Source organism: Copadichromis virginalis, linkage group LG18, assembly GCF_057382275.1.
Source record: "Copadichromis virginalis isolate Kocher_CV1m ecotype Utaka linkage group LG18, C_Virginalis_male_GT1.1, whole genome shotgun sequence".
Classification (NCBI taxonomy): domain Eukaryota; kingdom Metazoa; phylum Chordata; class Actinopteri; order Cichliformes; family Cichlidae; genus Copadichromis; species Copadichromis virginalis.
The window spans coordinates 38,000,206-38,014,598 of NC_140635.1; the positions used below are offsets into that span (position 1 = coordinate 38,000,206).

At 50.4% G+C, this 14,393-nt stretch overlaps 1 protein-coding gene across 4 annotated transcripts in view; it reads left to right on the top strand.

Moving 5' to 3' along the window:
- The window catches only part of agla (amylo-alpha-1, 6-glucosidase, 4-alpha-glucanotransferase a), a 42,892-nt gene that overhangs the window by 19,482 nt on the left and 9,017 nt on the right, over positions 1–14,393 (top strand). For 3 of the 4 annotated variants that reach the window (XM_085438774.1, XM_085438773.1, XM_085438775.1), the window contains exons 14-29: positions 530–693; positions 776–877; positions 1,341–1,496; positions 1,592–1,742; positions 2,429–2,553; positions 2,639–2,751; positions 2,834–2,968; positions 3,462–3,592; positions 3,678–3,814; positions 4,686–4,819; positions 4,956–5,131; positions 5,202–5,304; positions 5,406–5,529; positions 6,218–6,319; positions 7,191–7,302; positions 7,462–7,597. In XM_085438774.1, the coding sequence (XP_085294900.1) occupies positions 530–693; positions 776–877; positions 1,341–1,496; positions 1,592–1,742; positions 2,429–2,553; positions 2,639–2,751; positions 2,834–2,968; positions 3,462–3,592; positions 3,678–3,814; positions 4,686–4,819; positions 4,956–5,131; positions 5,202–5,304; positions 5,406–5,529; positions 6,218–6,319; positions 7,191–7,302; positions 7,462–7,597 (2,101 nt within the window). The remainder of the gene's footprint in view (positions 1–529; positions 694–775; positions 878–1,340; positions 1,497–1,591; positions 1,743–2,428; positions 2,554–2,638; positions 2,752–2,833; positions 2,969–3,461; positions 3,593–3,677; positions 3,815–4,685; positions 4,820–4,955; positions 5,132–5,201; positions 5,305–5,405; positions 5,530–6,217; positions 6,320–7,190; positions 7,303–7,461; positions 7,598–14,393) is intronic. The other variant, XM_085438776.1, reaches the window with a different exon arrangement.

Here is a 14,393-nt window from a genome sequence, read left to right on the forward strand (position 1 = left end):
AGTTCGGCCATCCGGGAGGGGCTCAGAGTAGAGCAGCTGCTGCTCCACATCGAAAGGAGCCAGCTGAGGTGGTTCGGGCATCTGACAAGGATGCCCCCTGGGCGCCTCCTGGGTGAGGTGTTCCAGGCATGTCCCACCGGGAGGAGGCCCCGGGGCAGACCCAGGACACGCTGGAGAGATTATATCTCTCGGCTGGCCTGGGAACGCCTTGGTGTTCCCCCGGATAAGCTGGAGGAGGTGGCTGGGGAGAGGGAGGTCTGGGCCTCTTTGCTTAGTCTGCTGCCCCCGCGACCCGGCCTCGGATAAAGCGGATGAAGATGGATGGATGGATGGATGTTGCTGGACCGTTTGCACAGATTCAACTTTTCATCCCCATCATGGTTCTGATGTCATTTGTACTCAGTTTGGATTCACATGGAAACAAATGTAACTGAGTGTGTGAGCTCACCTGTCAGTGATGCAGCATGGCGTGTGTCCACCTGTGTCTGCGAGCGCTTACTTTGGTTTTCCCCCTTCACTCGATCATCAGAGGCGATGTCAGCTGGTGACAGCCACGAGGAGGGCCGCCTGGTGTATCGTTACGGCGGTGAGCCAGTAGGAGCTTTTGTTCAGCCCAGTCTCCGCCCACTGACACCCTCCATTGCACACGCCATGTTTCTTGATGTAACCCATGACAACGAGTGTCCTATCCAGGTGGGTCTCTTGAGATCAGCTGACAGTGAGCTTGGAGTCGAGCTGTTGTACGATGGTTAATTGTCGGGTGTGTCGTTTACAGCTCCGCTCAGCCTTCGACGCTCTGCCCAGTTCTGCTATCGTGGCCATGGCGTGCTGCGCTACTGGCTCCACCCGTGGATACGATGAACTGGTGCCACATCAGGTTATTATATATTTATCTGACAGCATTTTGCTGAACACGACAGAACAAAGTCTCCAATAATGGGGCGTATTTGTAAAAATGTGCCTAACTGCTCATTAACACAAGCTCAGCCTGTCTTTGGTCCTTTGTGGAGTTTTTGTGGACACAAACGGTCTTTAGAATCTAAAACAGCAGAAGCAAACTTAACATGACAGACATACATCGTAAGTTCACTTTATAGTTTTGGATTTTTCCTTTGTTAATGCTGATGTTCCAGTGAATTTAGATTCACTGGATAAATCTGTCACATATATAATAAAATCCAAAATTTCAAGTCAACCCTCATTCCTTTATACTTCCAGTTTAAATAGTGCTAATTCACGAGGCAGTTCATCAAATAAAGAAAATAAAAGTGTTACTTTGAGGCCCTGTGAGAGGCGCTGCAATAAGAGCACACACCGACTCCATGCTTACCTGTGCACAGATCTCTGTGGTGAAGGAGGAGCGCTTCTATCCCAAGTGGAACCCGTCAGCAGTCCCATCCTCTCCTGGTGAGGTTAGCTCCTGTACCGGCATCGTAGCTGGGAAAGGGGCAGTAAACAAGCTGCACCAGGAGCTAGCTGCACAGGGATTCACACAGGTACACACACACACACAGGAAGTGGTTTCTGTGCTAAAGCCGATGCTTCGATGCTAAAACCTTTTGGTACAGTTTGTCCAACTCCTCCTGTCCAGGTGTACGTGGACCAGGTGGATGCAGACATCGTTGCAGTGACTCGTCACTGTCCCAGCACCCACCAGTCTGTGGTAACCGTGAGCAGGACCGCCTTCTGGGATCCCAAAACCCACCAGTACAGCACCAGTGTCCCGCCCATGTTCATTCCTGGTAGAACAACATCATTACTGTGGATTTTGAATCTTAGTGCAGCTGTGCACACCCACCACGTTTGTTTGTTTTTTATTATTTTCATTGATTTATTTTTTTCGATTAGTTGGATCTGAATAATCTTATCATTGCATTTGAAAACAAGTGCGCTCCTCACTCAGATCAGGTACTGCTAGCAGACCCGGGTGCACGTTCATGCTTTGCAGCATCTCTTTATTCACGTTGCTGTGCACACTCGGCTGCAGCGCTGCTGCTGCAAGCCACACACATCAACAACAACATGATAGGACCCCGTTCAGTCTTGTAACCCAACAGTACTAAATATGTGAAGAGATGCAGACGATAAAATCCTGGTTTAAAAACGCTGTCCTGGTCTCAGATATGGTCCCACACTGATACACCTTCGACATCTGCATCAAACCATGAAATTCTCCCTGCTTCTCATGAGAACTGGATGAGCCCAGAGTCTGTCCTGTTCAGAGACATGAGGACCATAATTACTTGATACTGACTTTTACTTATTTATTGTTTTCAGTGTATTTTGAGAACACATTTTTACATAAAGGCAGTGCATATGGTGTGTGTGTGTTACCTGCAAAGTCGGATCTGGAAAATTTGTCACAACATGTTAGGTGTGTAGTTTGGATGGATTCACAGTGCATGCTGCCACCTTTTCCCTCTCCCAGGGAAAATAGAGGAGGTGGTGCTGGAGGCAAGGATGGTGGAAAGGAGCACCGGGAAATATAAGAAGGATGAGAACTACATCAACGGCATGCCAGAATACACAGTGGAAATGAAAGAGCACATCTCGGTGAGCGCGTCGTGTTTAACACAGGTGTGTTTCTGAGCGTTAGTGGCAGACGGACGGTGTTAAACTGGTTCTGCTGTGTGCACAGGTGGATGAGAGTACAGTGATGAAGAAAGCTGGAGTGACGTCAAAAGGGCGTTCAGAGTTTGTGCACGAGATCACTTTCCAGAAGCTGACACCCGGCAGCATCATCGCCTTCAGGTAGCACACACACAAACGTCACGCGTGATTGTGTGTTATGGTCACTTTTCAGACTCGCGTTTCTCTTTTCTCTCCTTGTCAGGGTCAGTTTGGATCCCAAAGCCCAGAAGCTGGTGGGACTGCTGAGGTACTATCTGTCCCAGTTTAGCCCAAAGTACAGGAGAGGCAGCGTAGCAGATGAAAACCCACCAGACGCACTGAAGAAGCCCCTGGCACAGTGAGCACACCACATACTCAACACAGGCCTTTTTGTGGTATGGATGAAATGGGACTGACAGAACGTGTCTCGCTAAGATGAGATGCAACGGTGCGAGCTGCAGGGTACACTCAGAAAGGTGAAGCTAGTATATCAGACACACAGATATGCAGAGTACTTCATCCTGTTAGTAGTACAGTATTTTTGCTAGCACACACACCTCTTACATACTCTGTACCCACACAGACCCAAAGATTGAGCGCTTTTGTCGTCATAGCTTGATGGATATAATTGGATACCAGCTGTCACGAGCTATGGTGTAAAACCAGGACTTGTCAAACAGGTGTCAGTCACATCATTAGTAGGTTGCTGTACTCTGATCATCCATCAGTTAGTAGGAACATAAAATCATCAGGGAAATGTGACGGGATAGATGAACGCTGCTGTTTATGTTCATGCTTTTAGCTTTAGGTGATGGCCTGTAGCAGCTTCTTATTGAGACTGTGTTTAACAGGCTCATGTCTAAGCTGACGCTGGCAGACATGAATGTCCTGCTGTTTTGCTGCGACACGGAGGAAAAAGAGGAAGGCGGAGGCTGTTACAGTATCCCAGGCTGGGAAACTCTCAAATACGCAGGACTTCAGGGTAACTTTATGTTCTTCAGTCCAGTCTGTACCTCATCTAGGATGGAGACCAAATGAGTGTTACTAAAGTGTTGCTGTGTTTGCAGGTCTGATGTCTGTGTTTGCTGATGTTCGTCCCAACAACGACCTGGGCCATCCTTTGTGTGCCAACCTCAGAGACGGAGACTGGCTCATAGACTTCGTCGCCAATAGGCTGATGCACAGGGAGGGGCCACTGGCAGAGGTGAGACTGGGACTGGTTTAAGGCTCCTGTTTGTGATGACCTCTTACCACCACAGGCCACCTCACACAGGCCGCCGGCTTCTGGGTTTGAGTTTTCTGTGTGCAGTTTTCACATTCTTCCTGTTCCTGTTGGTCCCAGTACTTCAGAGACTCTGTCGGAGGGAATCGCCACTAATGTTCATTTAGATAACGATGAAATACTGAGTGTGCTAAAGGACTGGAGCAGCTGTTTGAGAACAAACATGACAGAAAACCATGAATGGATGAAATGTATTTGAGACTTTAATCACCGAATAAAAACAAGATGAACATAAAGGAGGGTGTGTGGAAGTGAAACGACTATCTGCCATACTGTTTCTCATGAAACCCCATAAAGTCAGTACTGCAGAAGAAGAGAAGCGTGCATACAGACTCTGTAAACTGTCACTGGTAAAAACATGACAAACTTTATACTCTCCAACAATCTAATGATATTTAGTCGGCTAACACTAAAATAAGTTAAAAGCCTAAGCTGACTAAAGCTCAATGAAATCCACATTAGCACTGGAGGAAACGTCTGCAACATGACTGACTCCTTAAATTGTGCTCCAAAAACCTGAACTCACAGGCTGCTAGCTACAAAGCGCTAATCCTACAAAGCGCTAATCCTACAAAGTGCTAATGCTACCGAGTCATTTGCTCAGGCCCGTGTGCGACCCAGCTGACTGAGACACAAGCTTAGATATTTCTGTCCCTGCCCTGGACCATAGTTGTTTGAGGCAGGTGCTGCTGAGTACTGAGCCTTCCTGCGTCTCCTCCTTATACTCGTTCTTCCTCAAACACGGCTGCTTGTTTCTGTCAGACACAAGTCTTCATCTTCTGTGTGTCTGCAGGTGGGTCGCTGGTTGGCAGCCATGTTTAATTTCCTCAAACACATGCCCCGCTACCTCATCCCCTGCTACTTTGATGCTATCCTAGTTTCCACCTACACCACAGCCCTCGATGCCACCTACAAACTCATGTCCAGGTAGGCTGTGCTGTGTCTGTCGACACAGCAGATCTCTTTGTTGTACTGAAATGTTAGTGTACAGCTCATCTTCATCTCTGTGTCCGGTTCGCTGCGGTCGAGCGATGACGTGTACCTGTCCTCCGTCTGAAAACAGCTTTGTCCAGAACGGCTCTACCTTTGTTCGTCACCTGGCGCTCGGTTCGGTTCAGATGTGCAGCGTTGGACGCTTTCCTGCTCTGCCTCCTGTTTCTGCTCAATTAGACGACGTCCCGTACCGCATCAGTCCAATCACGGGCCAGAAGGAGCAGTGCTGCGCCTCGCTGGCTGCAGGTAACAGTCACACACATCTGATGCTGTGTTTCCCGATGAAATCTTGTTTTGAGTCACGTCTCTTTGTCAGGTCTTCCTCATTTCTCTGCGGGGATTTTCCGTTGCTGGGGCAGAGACACCTTCATCGCTCTCAGGGGACTGCTGCTCCTCACTGGTAGACACGTCGAGGCTCGGTGCGTGACCCCGTGCACCTCATCTGATTCTCATGACACACGAGTGTATTAATTATATTACATTTCCTTACAAACTAAATTCCTTATCATGGTCTCCATAGCAACATCATCCTGGCCTTTGCAGGGACATTGCGCCACGGTTTGATCCCCAACCTGCTGGGGGAGGGTCGATGTGCCAGATACAACTGCAGGGACGCTGTGTGGTGGTGGCTGCAGTGCATCCAGGTGGGAGCTGCTGTGAACTTAAACTAGAAACAAGAGAGAGCAGAGTGCGGGTACGGCGCGCGGGGTGAGGAGTGCGGCGCCGGGAGTGAGGGTACGGCGCCGGGAGTGAGGAGTGGGGGTACGAGTGAGGAGTGAGGGTACGGCGCCGGGAGTGAGGAGTGAGGGTACGGCGCCGGGAGTGAGGAGTGCGGGTACGAGTGAGGAGTGCGGGTACGAGTGAGGAGTGCGGGTACGAGTGAGGAGTGCGGGTACGGCGCCGGGAGTGAGGGTACGAGTGAGGAGTGTGGGTACGAGTGAGGAGTGCGGGTACGGCGCCCGGAGTGAGGAGTGTGGGTACGAGTGAGGAGTGCGGGTACGAGTGAGGAGTGCGGGTACGGTGCCCGGAGTGAGGAGTGAGGGTACGGCGCCGGGAGTGAGGAGTGCGGGTACGAGTGAGGAGTGCGGGTACGAGTGAGGGTACAGCGCCGGGAGTGAGGAGTGCGGGTACGAGTGAGGAGTGCGGGTACGAGTGAGGAGTGAGGGTACGGCGCCCGGAGTGAGGACTTAAAAACTTCATGTGTGGAACAGTACTGAAAGCCCTTCAATGAGATGGGGGATCAATGATGCTAAACGTCAATGTTTAACTTTCAAGCTGCTCATTAAATCTGTGTCTAAACAAACACCTTTGTGCATTCGTGCTTGTGTTCAGGACTACACTACCCAGGTTCCCAGAGGGCATGAAATCCTTAGCTGCCCTGTCACACGCATGTACCCCACTGATGACTGCGAGCCTTGTAAACCTGGAGAGGTGGTATGTACACACACACACACACACACACACACACACACACACACACACACACCTCAGGCTGGAGCTCACCCCTGGCCCTTCAGCCAGTATTAGTCTCTCTACATTTCTACGCCGTTCTTAAGGGAAACGGGCAGAGAAGGCTGAGCTGTGACAGGAACATCAGTGGCACCAGGTCTTTTGGACTTTGTGGTCCAAGTTGTCCTCTGTAAGCACAGTCAGGCATGACACCAGTGACTGTGGCCCTGTGTACAACAGGATGCAGACTGTGTTCATGAAGCGTTCGTGTGGGATCATCATGACTGAGTGGAACAGAGAAATGTTCTTTAGGGTTACTTAGACGAGCTGTTCAGGCTGTGTTACAGGGATCGTACCAAATACTCACTTTGTGCTGTTTGACTGTATTTCTGGACATTTAAATGAATCTCTGCACCTATTGTCCCTAAAATATGAAGAAATGAGGGGGTGGCTCAAGATTTTTGCACAGTACTGAAAATATTTTCCTTAAGTTCATTTTCAGGCGGCATGCTTATCTCAGGGCTTCACTAAACACTGCAAACAATTTAACAAAGCAGTCAGCACTCGCACACTGACATACCGTCATAGCTAGCTGATGTGTAACCTTTGACCCAACAGGAGGCTAAACTACAAAGACCACGATCCTAACGAGCTGCTCCTCTTATTAATCAGAGCACTAATAGTACATTTAACAGGTGTACACCTGGACTGGTACACCTGCTCCTCCTGTGTTCCAGCAGCATCGGCGTCTCTTTAATGCGACTGCTGGCAGTCACCAAATACTGGAGTGGCCCACACAGATGCTGAGTGTTGTGTGTTTATGCCCCGAACGTTCTGTGTGTTCATACATGTGCAGGAGCAGCCTCTGTATGATGTGATCCATGAAGCTCTGCGGCGCCACTTGGAGGGCATTTCCTTCAGAGAGAGAAACGCTGGACCCAAAATAGACATGAAAATGAGAGATGAAGGTGTGTGTGTTAAATGAGTTGCGTATTCAGAGTACTTATACACATTTTAAGAAAGTAATTTCTAACAGCTGATAAGCCGATGACATCATCTGGTTTTACTAAGTTCTTACTACAAAGATTTTTCGGGTACTGCACCTCACAACCTTTTGCTCTTTGCAGGGTTCAGCGTCGTTGCTCGGGTCGACCCCGCCACAGGTTTTGTGAGCGGAGGAAACCGCTTTAACTGCGGCACATGGATGGACAAGATGGGAGAGAGTGAGAGAGCCAGGAACAAAGGCATGCCTGCTACTCCAAGGTAACACAAACTCCTCACGCTGTGCAGTAAGTGACCCGCAGACTCCAGCTGCTCACATTCTACTGTCTCTACTGTTTTTACTGAAGTCAAATCATCAAAAAAGACTTCGCTGAAGCCCTCCATCAGGTTCAAAGTTGTATAAGTAACATATTAAACATGCTGAGACAGCAGCCCTCACAGAGTGCCACATCGAAACAGCAGAGCTTGGTGTTCGGGCTCCTCTGTGAAACTTTCCCAGGGTCCTCCCTGCTGCTGGTGTCCAGCTCTCTGTGGTGGGGGTGGGGTGGGGGTGCCACACACAATATTTAGTTTCTGGGTCTCATCATGGTGCACTCTGCTGGCTATTATGAAACACACACACACACACACGGGTTGGGATGGTAATAATGTATCAGAATAAATAAACTATCTAGTTTCTTCAGGCTTCAATCATCTAACACAATAAACAGGAGCATAGGAAGCTGCTGAGATCATTTGGTGTTGTCCACAGGTGTAACCCACAGATCCACGGTCCTTCTAAATGTGGCTCAATTCATCCATCCATCCATCCATCTTCATCCGCTTTATCCGGGGCCGGGTCGCGGGGGCAGCAGCCTAAGCAAAGAGGCCCAGACCTCCCTCTCCCCAGCCACCTCCTCCAGCTTATCCGGGGGAATACCAAGGCGTTCCCAGGCCAGCCGAGAGATATAATCTCTCCAGCGTGTCCTGGGTCTGCCCCGGGGCCTCCTCCCGGTGGGACATGCCTGGAACACCTCACCCAGGAGGCGCCCAGGGGGCATCCTTGTCAGATGCCCGAACCACCTCAGCTGGCTCCTTTCGATGTGGAGCAGCAGCTGCTCTACTCTGAGCCCCTCCCGGATGGCCGAACTTCTCACCCTATCTCTAAGGGAGAGGCCAGCCACCCTTCGGAGGAAGCTCATTTCTGCCGCTTGTATCCGCGATCTCGTTCTTTCGGTCACTACCCACAGCTCGTGGCCATAGGTGAGGGTAGGGACGTAGATCGACCGGTAAATTGAGAGCTTCGCTTTTACACTCAGCTCCCTCTTCACCACGACGGACCGGTGCAGCGTCCGCATTACTGCAGCTGCAGCCCCAATCCGTCTGTCGATCTCCGGCTCCCTTCTCCCATCACTCGCGAACAAGACCCCGAGATACTTGAACTCCTCCACTTGGGGCAGGAACTCATCCCCGACCCGGAGTGGGCACTCCACCCTTTTCCGGCTGAGAACCATGGCCTCAGATTTGGAGGTGCTGATCCTCATTCCCGCTGCTTCACACTCGGCTGCGAACCGTTCCAGTGCGAGCTGGAGGCCCTCACCCGATGAAGCCAACAGAACCACATCATCTGCAAAAATCAGAGATGAGATTCTGAGGCCACCAAAGCGAAAGCCCTCCGCCACTTGGCTGCGCCTAGAAATCCTGTCCATAAAAATTATGAACAGAACCGGAGACAAAGGGCAGCCCTGGCGGAGCCCATCACCCACCGGGAACGAGTCCGACTTATTGCCGGCAATGCGAACCAAGCTCTTGCAACGGTTGTATAGGGATCGAATGGCCCGTAGCAATGGGCCAGACACCCCATATTCCCGCAACACCTCCCACAGGGCACCCCGAGGGACACGGTCGAATGCCTTCTCCAAGTCCACAAAACACATGTAGACTGGTTGGGCAAACTCCCATGCACCCTCAAGTATCCTGGAGAGGACAAAGAGCTGGTCCAGTGTTCCGCGACCAGGACGAAAACCGCATTGTTCCTCCTGTATCCGAGGTTCGACTAACGGACGAACTCTCCTTTCCAGCACTCTGGCATAGACTTTCCCAGGGAGGCTGAGGAGTGTGATCCCCCTGTAGTTGGAACACACCCTCCGGTCCCCCTTCTTAAAGATGGGGACCACCACCCCGGTCTGCCAGTCCACAGGTACTGCCCCTGATCTCCACGCAACATTGCAGAGGCGTGTCAACCAGGACAGCCCTACAACGTCCAGAGCCTTCAGGAACTCGGGGCGGACCTCATCAACACCAGGGGCTCTGCCACCAAGGAGTTGTTTAACTGCCTCAGTGACCTTGCCCCCGGAAATTGGCGGGTCATTCCCCTCATCCCCAGACTCTGCTTCCTCCTCGGAAGACGTGTCAGTGGGATTAAGGAGGTCCTCGAAGTATTCCTTCCACCGCCTGACAATTTTCTCAGTCGACGTCAGCAGCGCTCCGCCAGCACTATACACAGTGCAGGTAGAGCACCGCTTTCCCCTCCTGAGACCTCTGACGGTTTGCCAGAATCTCTTCGAGGCAGTCCGAAAGTCTTTTTCCATGGCCTCTCCGAACTCCTCCCACACCCGAGTTTTTGCTTCAGCCACTGCCCGAGCCGCATTCCGCTTGGCCTGTCGATACCTGTCGGCTGCCTCCAGAGTCCCACAGGCTAACCAAGCCCGATAGGACTCCTTCTTCAGCCTGGTGGCTCCCTTCACCTCTGGTGTCCACCATTTGGTTCGGGGATTACCACCACGGCAGGCACCAACCACCTTGCGGCCGCAGCTCAGTGCAGCAGCTTCGGCAATGGAGACGCTGAACATGGTCCATTCGGACTCAATGTCCCCAGTCTCCCTCGGAATGCTGTTGAAGCTCTGCCGGAGGTGTGCGTTGAAGATCTCGCGGACTGGGGCCTCTGCTAGACGTTCCCAGCACACCCTCACTACGCGTTTAGGTGCACCAGGTCTGTCCAGCGTCCTCCCCCGCCACCTGATCCAACTCACCACCAGGTGGTGATCAGTTGACAGCTCAGCCCCTCTCTTTACCCGAGTGTCCAGAACATATGGTCGCAGGTCTGCTGATATGATTACAAAATCGATCATCGACCTACGGCCTAGAGCGTCCTGGTGCCACGTGCACTTATGGACACTCTTATGTTCGAACAGGGTGTTCGTTATGGCCAAACTGTGATTAGCACAGAAGTCCAATAACAAAGCACCACTCGGGTTCAGATCAGGGAGGCCGTTCCTCCCAATCACGCCCCTCCAGGTCTCGCTGTCGTTACCCACGTGAGCATTGAAGTCTCCCAGCAGGACAACAGAGTCTCCAGGACTCTAAGAAGGCTGGGTACTCTGAACTGCCACTCGGCGCATAAGCGCAGATGACAGTCAGGACCCGTTCCCCGACCCTAAGGCGCAGGGAACAAACCCTCTCGTCCACCGGGAAAAACCCCAACGTACCGGCAGCAAGCCGAGGGGATATTAGAATACCCACCCCAGCCCGCTGCCTCTCACCAGGGGCAACTACAGACTGAGACAGAGTCCAGCCCCTCTCCAGGAGACTGGTTCCAGAGCCCAAGCCATGCGTAGAGGTGAGCCCGACTATATCTAGCCGGTACCTCTCAACCTCACGCACTAACTCAGGCTCCTTCCCCACCAGAGAGGTGACATTCCATGTCCCTATTGCCAGTCTTGGCAGCCGGGGGTCAGTCCGCCAGGGCCTCCGCTCCTGGCCGCCACCCGGCACACAATGCACCCAACCCCTATGGCGCCTCCTGCGGGTGGTGGGCCTGCGGGAAGATGGGCCCATGTCTCCTTTTCGGGCTGTGCCCGGCCGGGCCCCATGGACTAAGGCCCGGCCACCAGACGCTCACCCTCGGGCACCCTCCCCGGGCCTGGCTCCAGGGCGGGGCCCCGGTAACCCTATCCCGGGCAGGGTAAACTGTTCCCTCGGTGTCCTTTTCATAAGGGTCTTATGAATCGCTCTTTGTCTGGTCCCTCACCCAGGGCCAGTTTGCCATGGGAGACCCTACCAGTAGGGGTGCAACGATACACAAAATTCACGGTTCGGTTCGGTTCGATACTTTGGTGTCACGGTTCGATATTTTTTCGATACAAAATAAAATGTTCATGCCTTTTTAATTTGTCATTTATTAAAATTATAAATATATATTTTAACTCAAAAGTACAGTTTTTAAATTTAACTCTAACCCTTGTGCGCGTTTTTTATTTTGACAGCGAATGCGCACCTGCGGACCACTTATGTGCACCCCTGGTTATTTAAATTCAAATTCAAATTCAAATTTTATTTGTCACGTACACAGTCATACACAGTACGATATGTAGTGAAATGCTTGGACAACTGCTCGTGACCTAAAGAAAACAAAAAAAGGAAAAGGCTATGAATAAGATAGGAAATAAATATGAAAAATTAAAAAGGGTAAATTTAACTAGAAAGCGAAAATTTCTGAAGAAATTTTAAGTGTGCCTATGCCGCCGCTAATCAGTATAGTTTGCCATTCAAACGGCTACAGAGAGCAAAACTCAGCAGAGCAGCCATTCTCCACCATTAACTATGGTAAAACCAAACACCGCTCGCGCCTCACAGATGACAGCTTACAGTTTTGTGTAAAGATGAGGTGACTTCGTACAGCCCCAATTTGTAGACGCTGTGCGCAGAGGTTCATAAGCAGACCCGACAATGTTTGCATGAACACACTTTGAAGCATTACGTTATGGACCACTTTTCACACATAGTTGCTGTACCCACACAGCCGGCTTGTAGCTTTTCATCTCACAGCCCGACACATACAAAAAAAAAAAAAAAAAAAAAAAAAGCAGAGAGAGCACAGACTTTACACCTGAGAGGCGTGATTGCAGATATCGCTGAGGTGGGTCCACCTCCCCTGCAGCGGCACTGCAGACCACGCCCTGCCACACACATCAAACACGTAAAATAAATATTTATGCACTTTTCATTCACTTTTTGTTTTTTGTTATTTTTACACAGTGTTCTGAATGATTAACAGTGGTCTACAGCCAATCTTGTGTATTATTATACAAACTTTGGTTGTAAGATTCAGATAACTATTTAATAAAAGCTAAATATTTTATATGAGAGTAAGAAAGAAAAGTATATCTTTGTCTCATACTCTCATCAGACAATACATGAACCTCTCAATAAACAAAATATATGCTCGGCTTAAATGACAAACCGCTATTTTACACAGTGGAACACTTATTTTTAAACAAAACCAATGCAGTTCGCCACTGACAGTGCTTACCTTTGCACATCACAGTAAACACTGAACCAAGATGGCGCCCACGCGAACGAGAAATCTGAACTACGGTGTCCTGCAGAGGACAAATGGTCAAAATTGCTAAAATTTACAACATATATGCAGCTCAACAGCGACACCTTGTGACTTATTCCAGTCACTACCTTAAATATACATAACGTCTTACCTGACATTCAGTTCACCGGACACTCATACCGAATCACCAGCCCATATAAATGAAAAATAAGTCCAGCAGTCAACCAAGAGTCATCACGAAAGACTAGGGGTGACAGGAGAGCGTGAGCGGGCCTGGGTGTCAGCCAGCCCAGCCTGGGTGTCAGCCAGCCCGACCTGGGTGGCAGCCAAGCCGCGCTAGCCAGCTAGCCGGCTAGCTGCCATGCGGCGGTGAAACGAGAGCGTGAGCCGGCCTGGGTATCAGTCAGCCCGGCCTGGGTGTCAGCCAAGCCGCCCTAGCCAGCTAGCCGACTAGCTGCCATGCGGCGCTAGCAGTAACATCGTGAGAGATATGGGACTTCTTGATAAAATATGGGACTTCTTGATAAAACGAGCAGATATTTGAAGTTTACACCCCTACATTATCGCCTGAAAATAGGGGAGGCTGTCATAAAGTTCAACATCAGTAACTTAGCGCGCACAGCTGTATAGAAACTCCGTGGTGCTAGCTAGCACGCAGTACAGTTATTGTAACTGTCAGCACAACGAAAATAAACTACACCTAAACTCGGTTTATATCTGACCCAAATAGAGTGCAGTTAATAACGTCTTACCTGAAATTCAGTTCACCAGCCGCCTGCTTCTCCTGCATTGGGTTCCCCTTATCCACGATTGAGCTCCGCGTTAGCCACCACCGGTCGATCGGTGGCCGCCTCGCATGTTTCTTTCCCCGCATACGAGGGGAAGAGACATATACCGGTGGCTAACGCGGAGCTAGCTAGCCACCGGTATATGAACAACTCAGTTATTTTTTCCACATCGACCAGCATCATCGGCCCATATAAACGAAAAATAAGTCCAGCTAATACAAAGACTGTTTGCGGAGTGATCGGGGGTGAAAGGAGTTAGAGACGCCTCACTGAAAGCCAAGCCTGGGTGCTTTTGAGCGAAGCGGCGCTAGCTAGCCGAGCTAGCTAGCCGGCTAGCCGGCCGGCCGAACTAGCTAGCCGGCTAGCAGCAACATCGTGAGAAATCTGTTGCTAATATGGGATGTTTTGACAAAACGAGCAGATATTTGACGTTTACACACCTACATTCTCACCTGAAAACCGGTCGATCGGCGGCCGCCTCGCATGTTTCTTTCCCCACATATGAGGGGAAAGAGACACATACCGGTGGCTAGCTAGCTCCGCGTTAGCCACCACCAAACAACTCAGTTAGTTTTTCCTCATCGACCAGCATCATCGGCCCATATAAACGAAAAATAAGTCCAGCTAAGACAAAGACTGTTTGCGGAGCTATCGGGGATGAAAGGAGTTAGAGACGCCTCACTGAAAGCCAAGCCTGGGTGCTTTTGAGTGAAGCGGCGCAACATCGTGAAAAATCTGTTGCCAATATGGGATGTTTTGACAAAACGAGCAGATATTTGACGTTTACACACCCACATTCTCACCTGAAAATATCTTAAAAGTTTACTTTGTGACCTAGAAACACAAATAAGAGGAATATATTAAACCAAGTGGCAGCCGCCATTGTTTGACTGGTAGAGGCGTGCTTTGAATTGTGGGATATGCAGTTTTCCACCAAGCATACACCCTT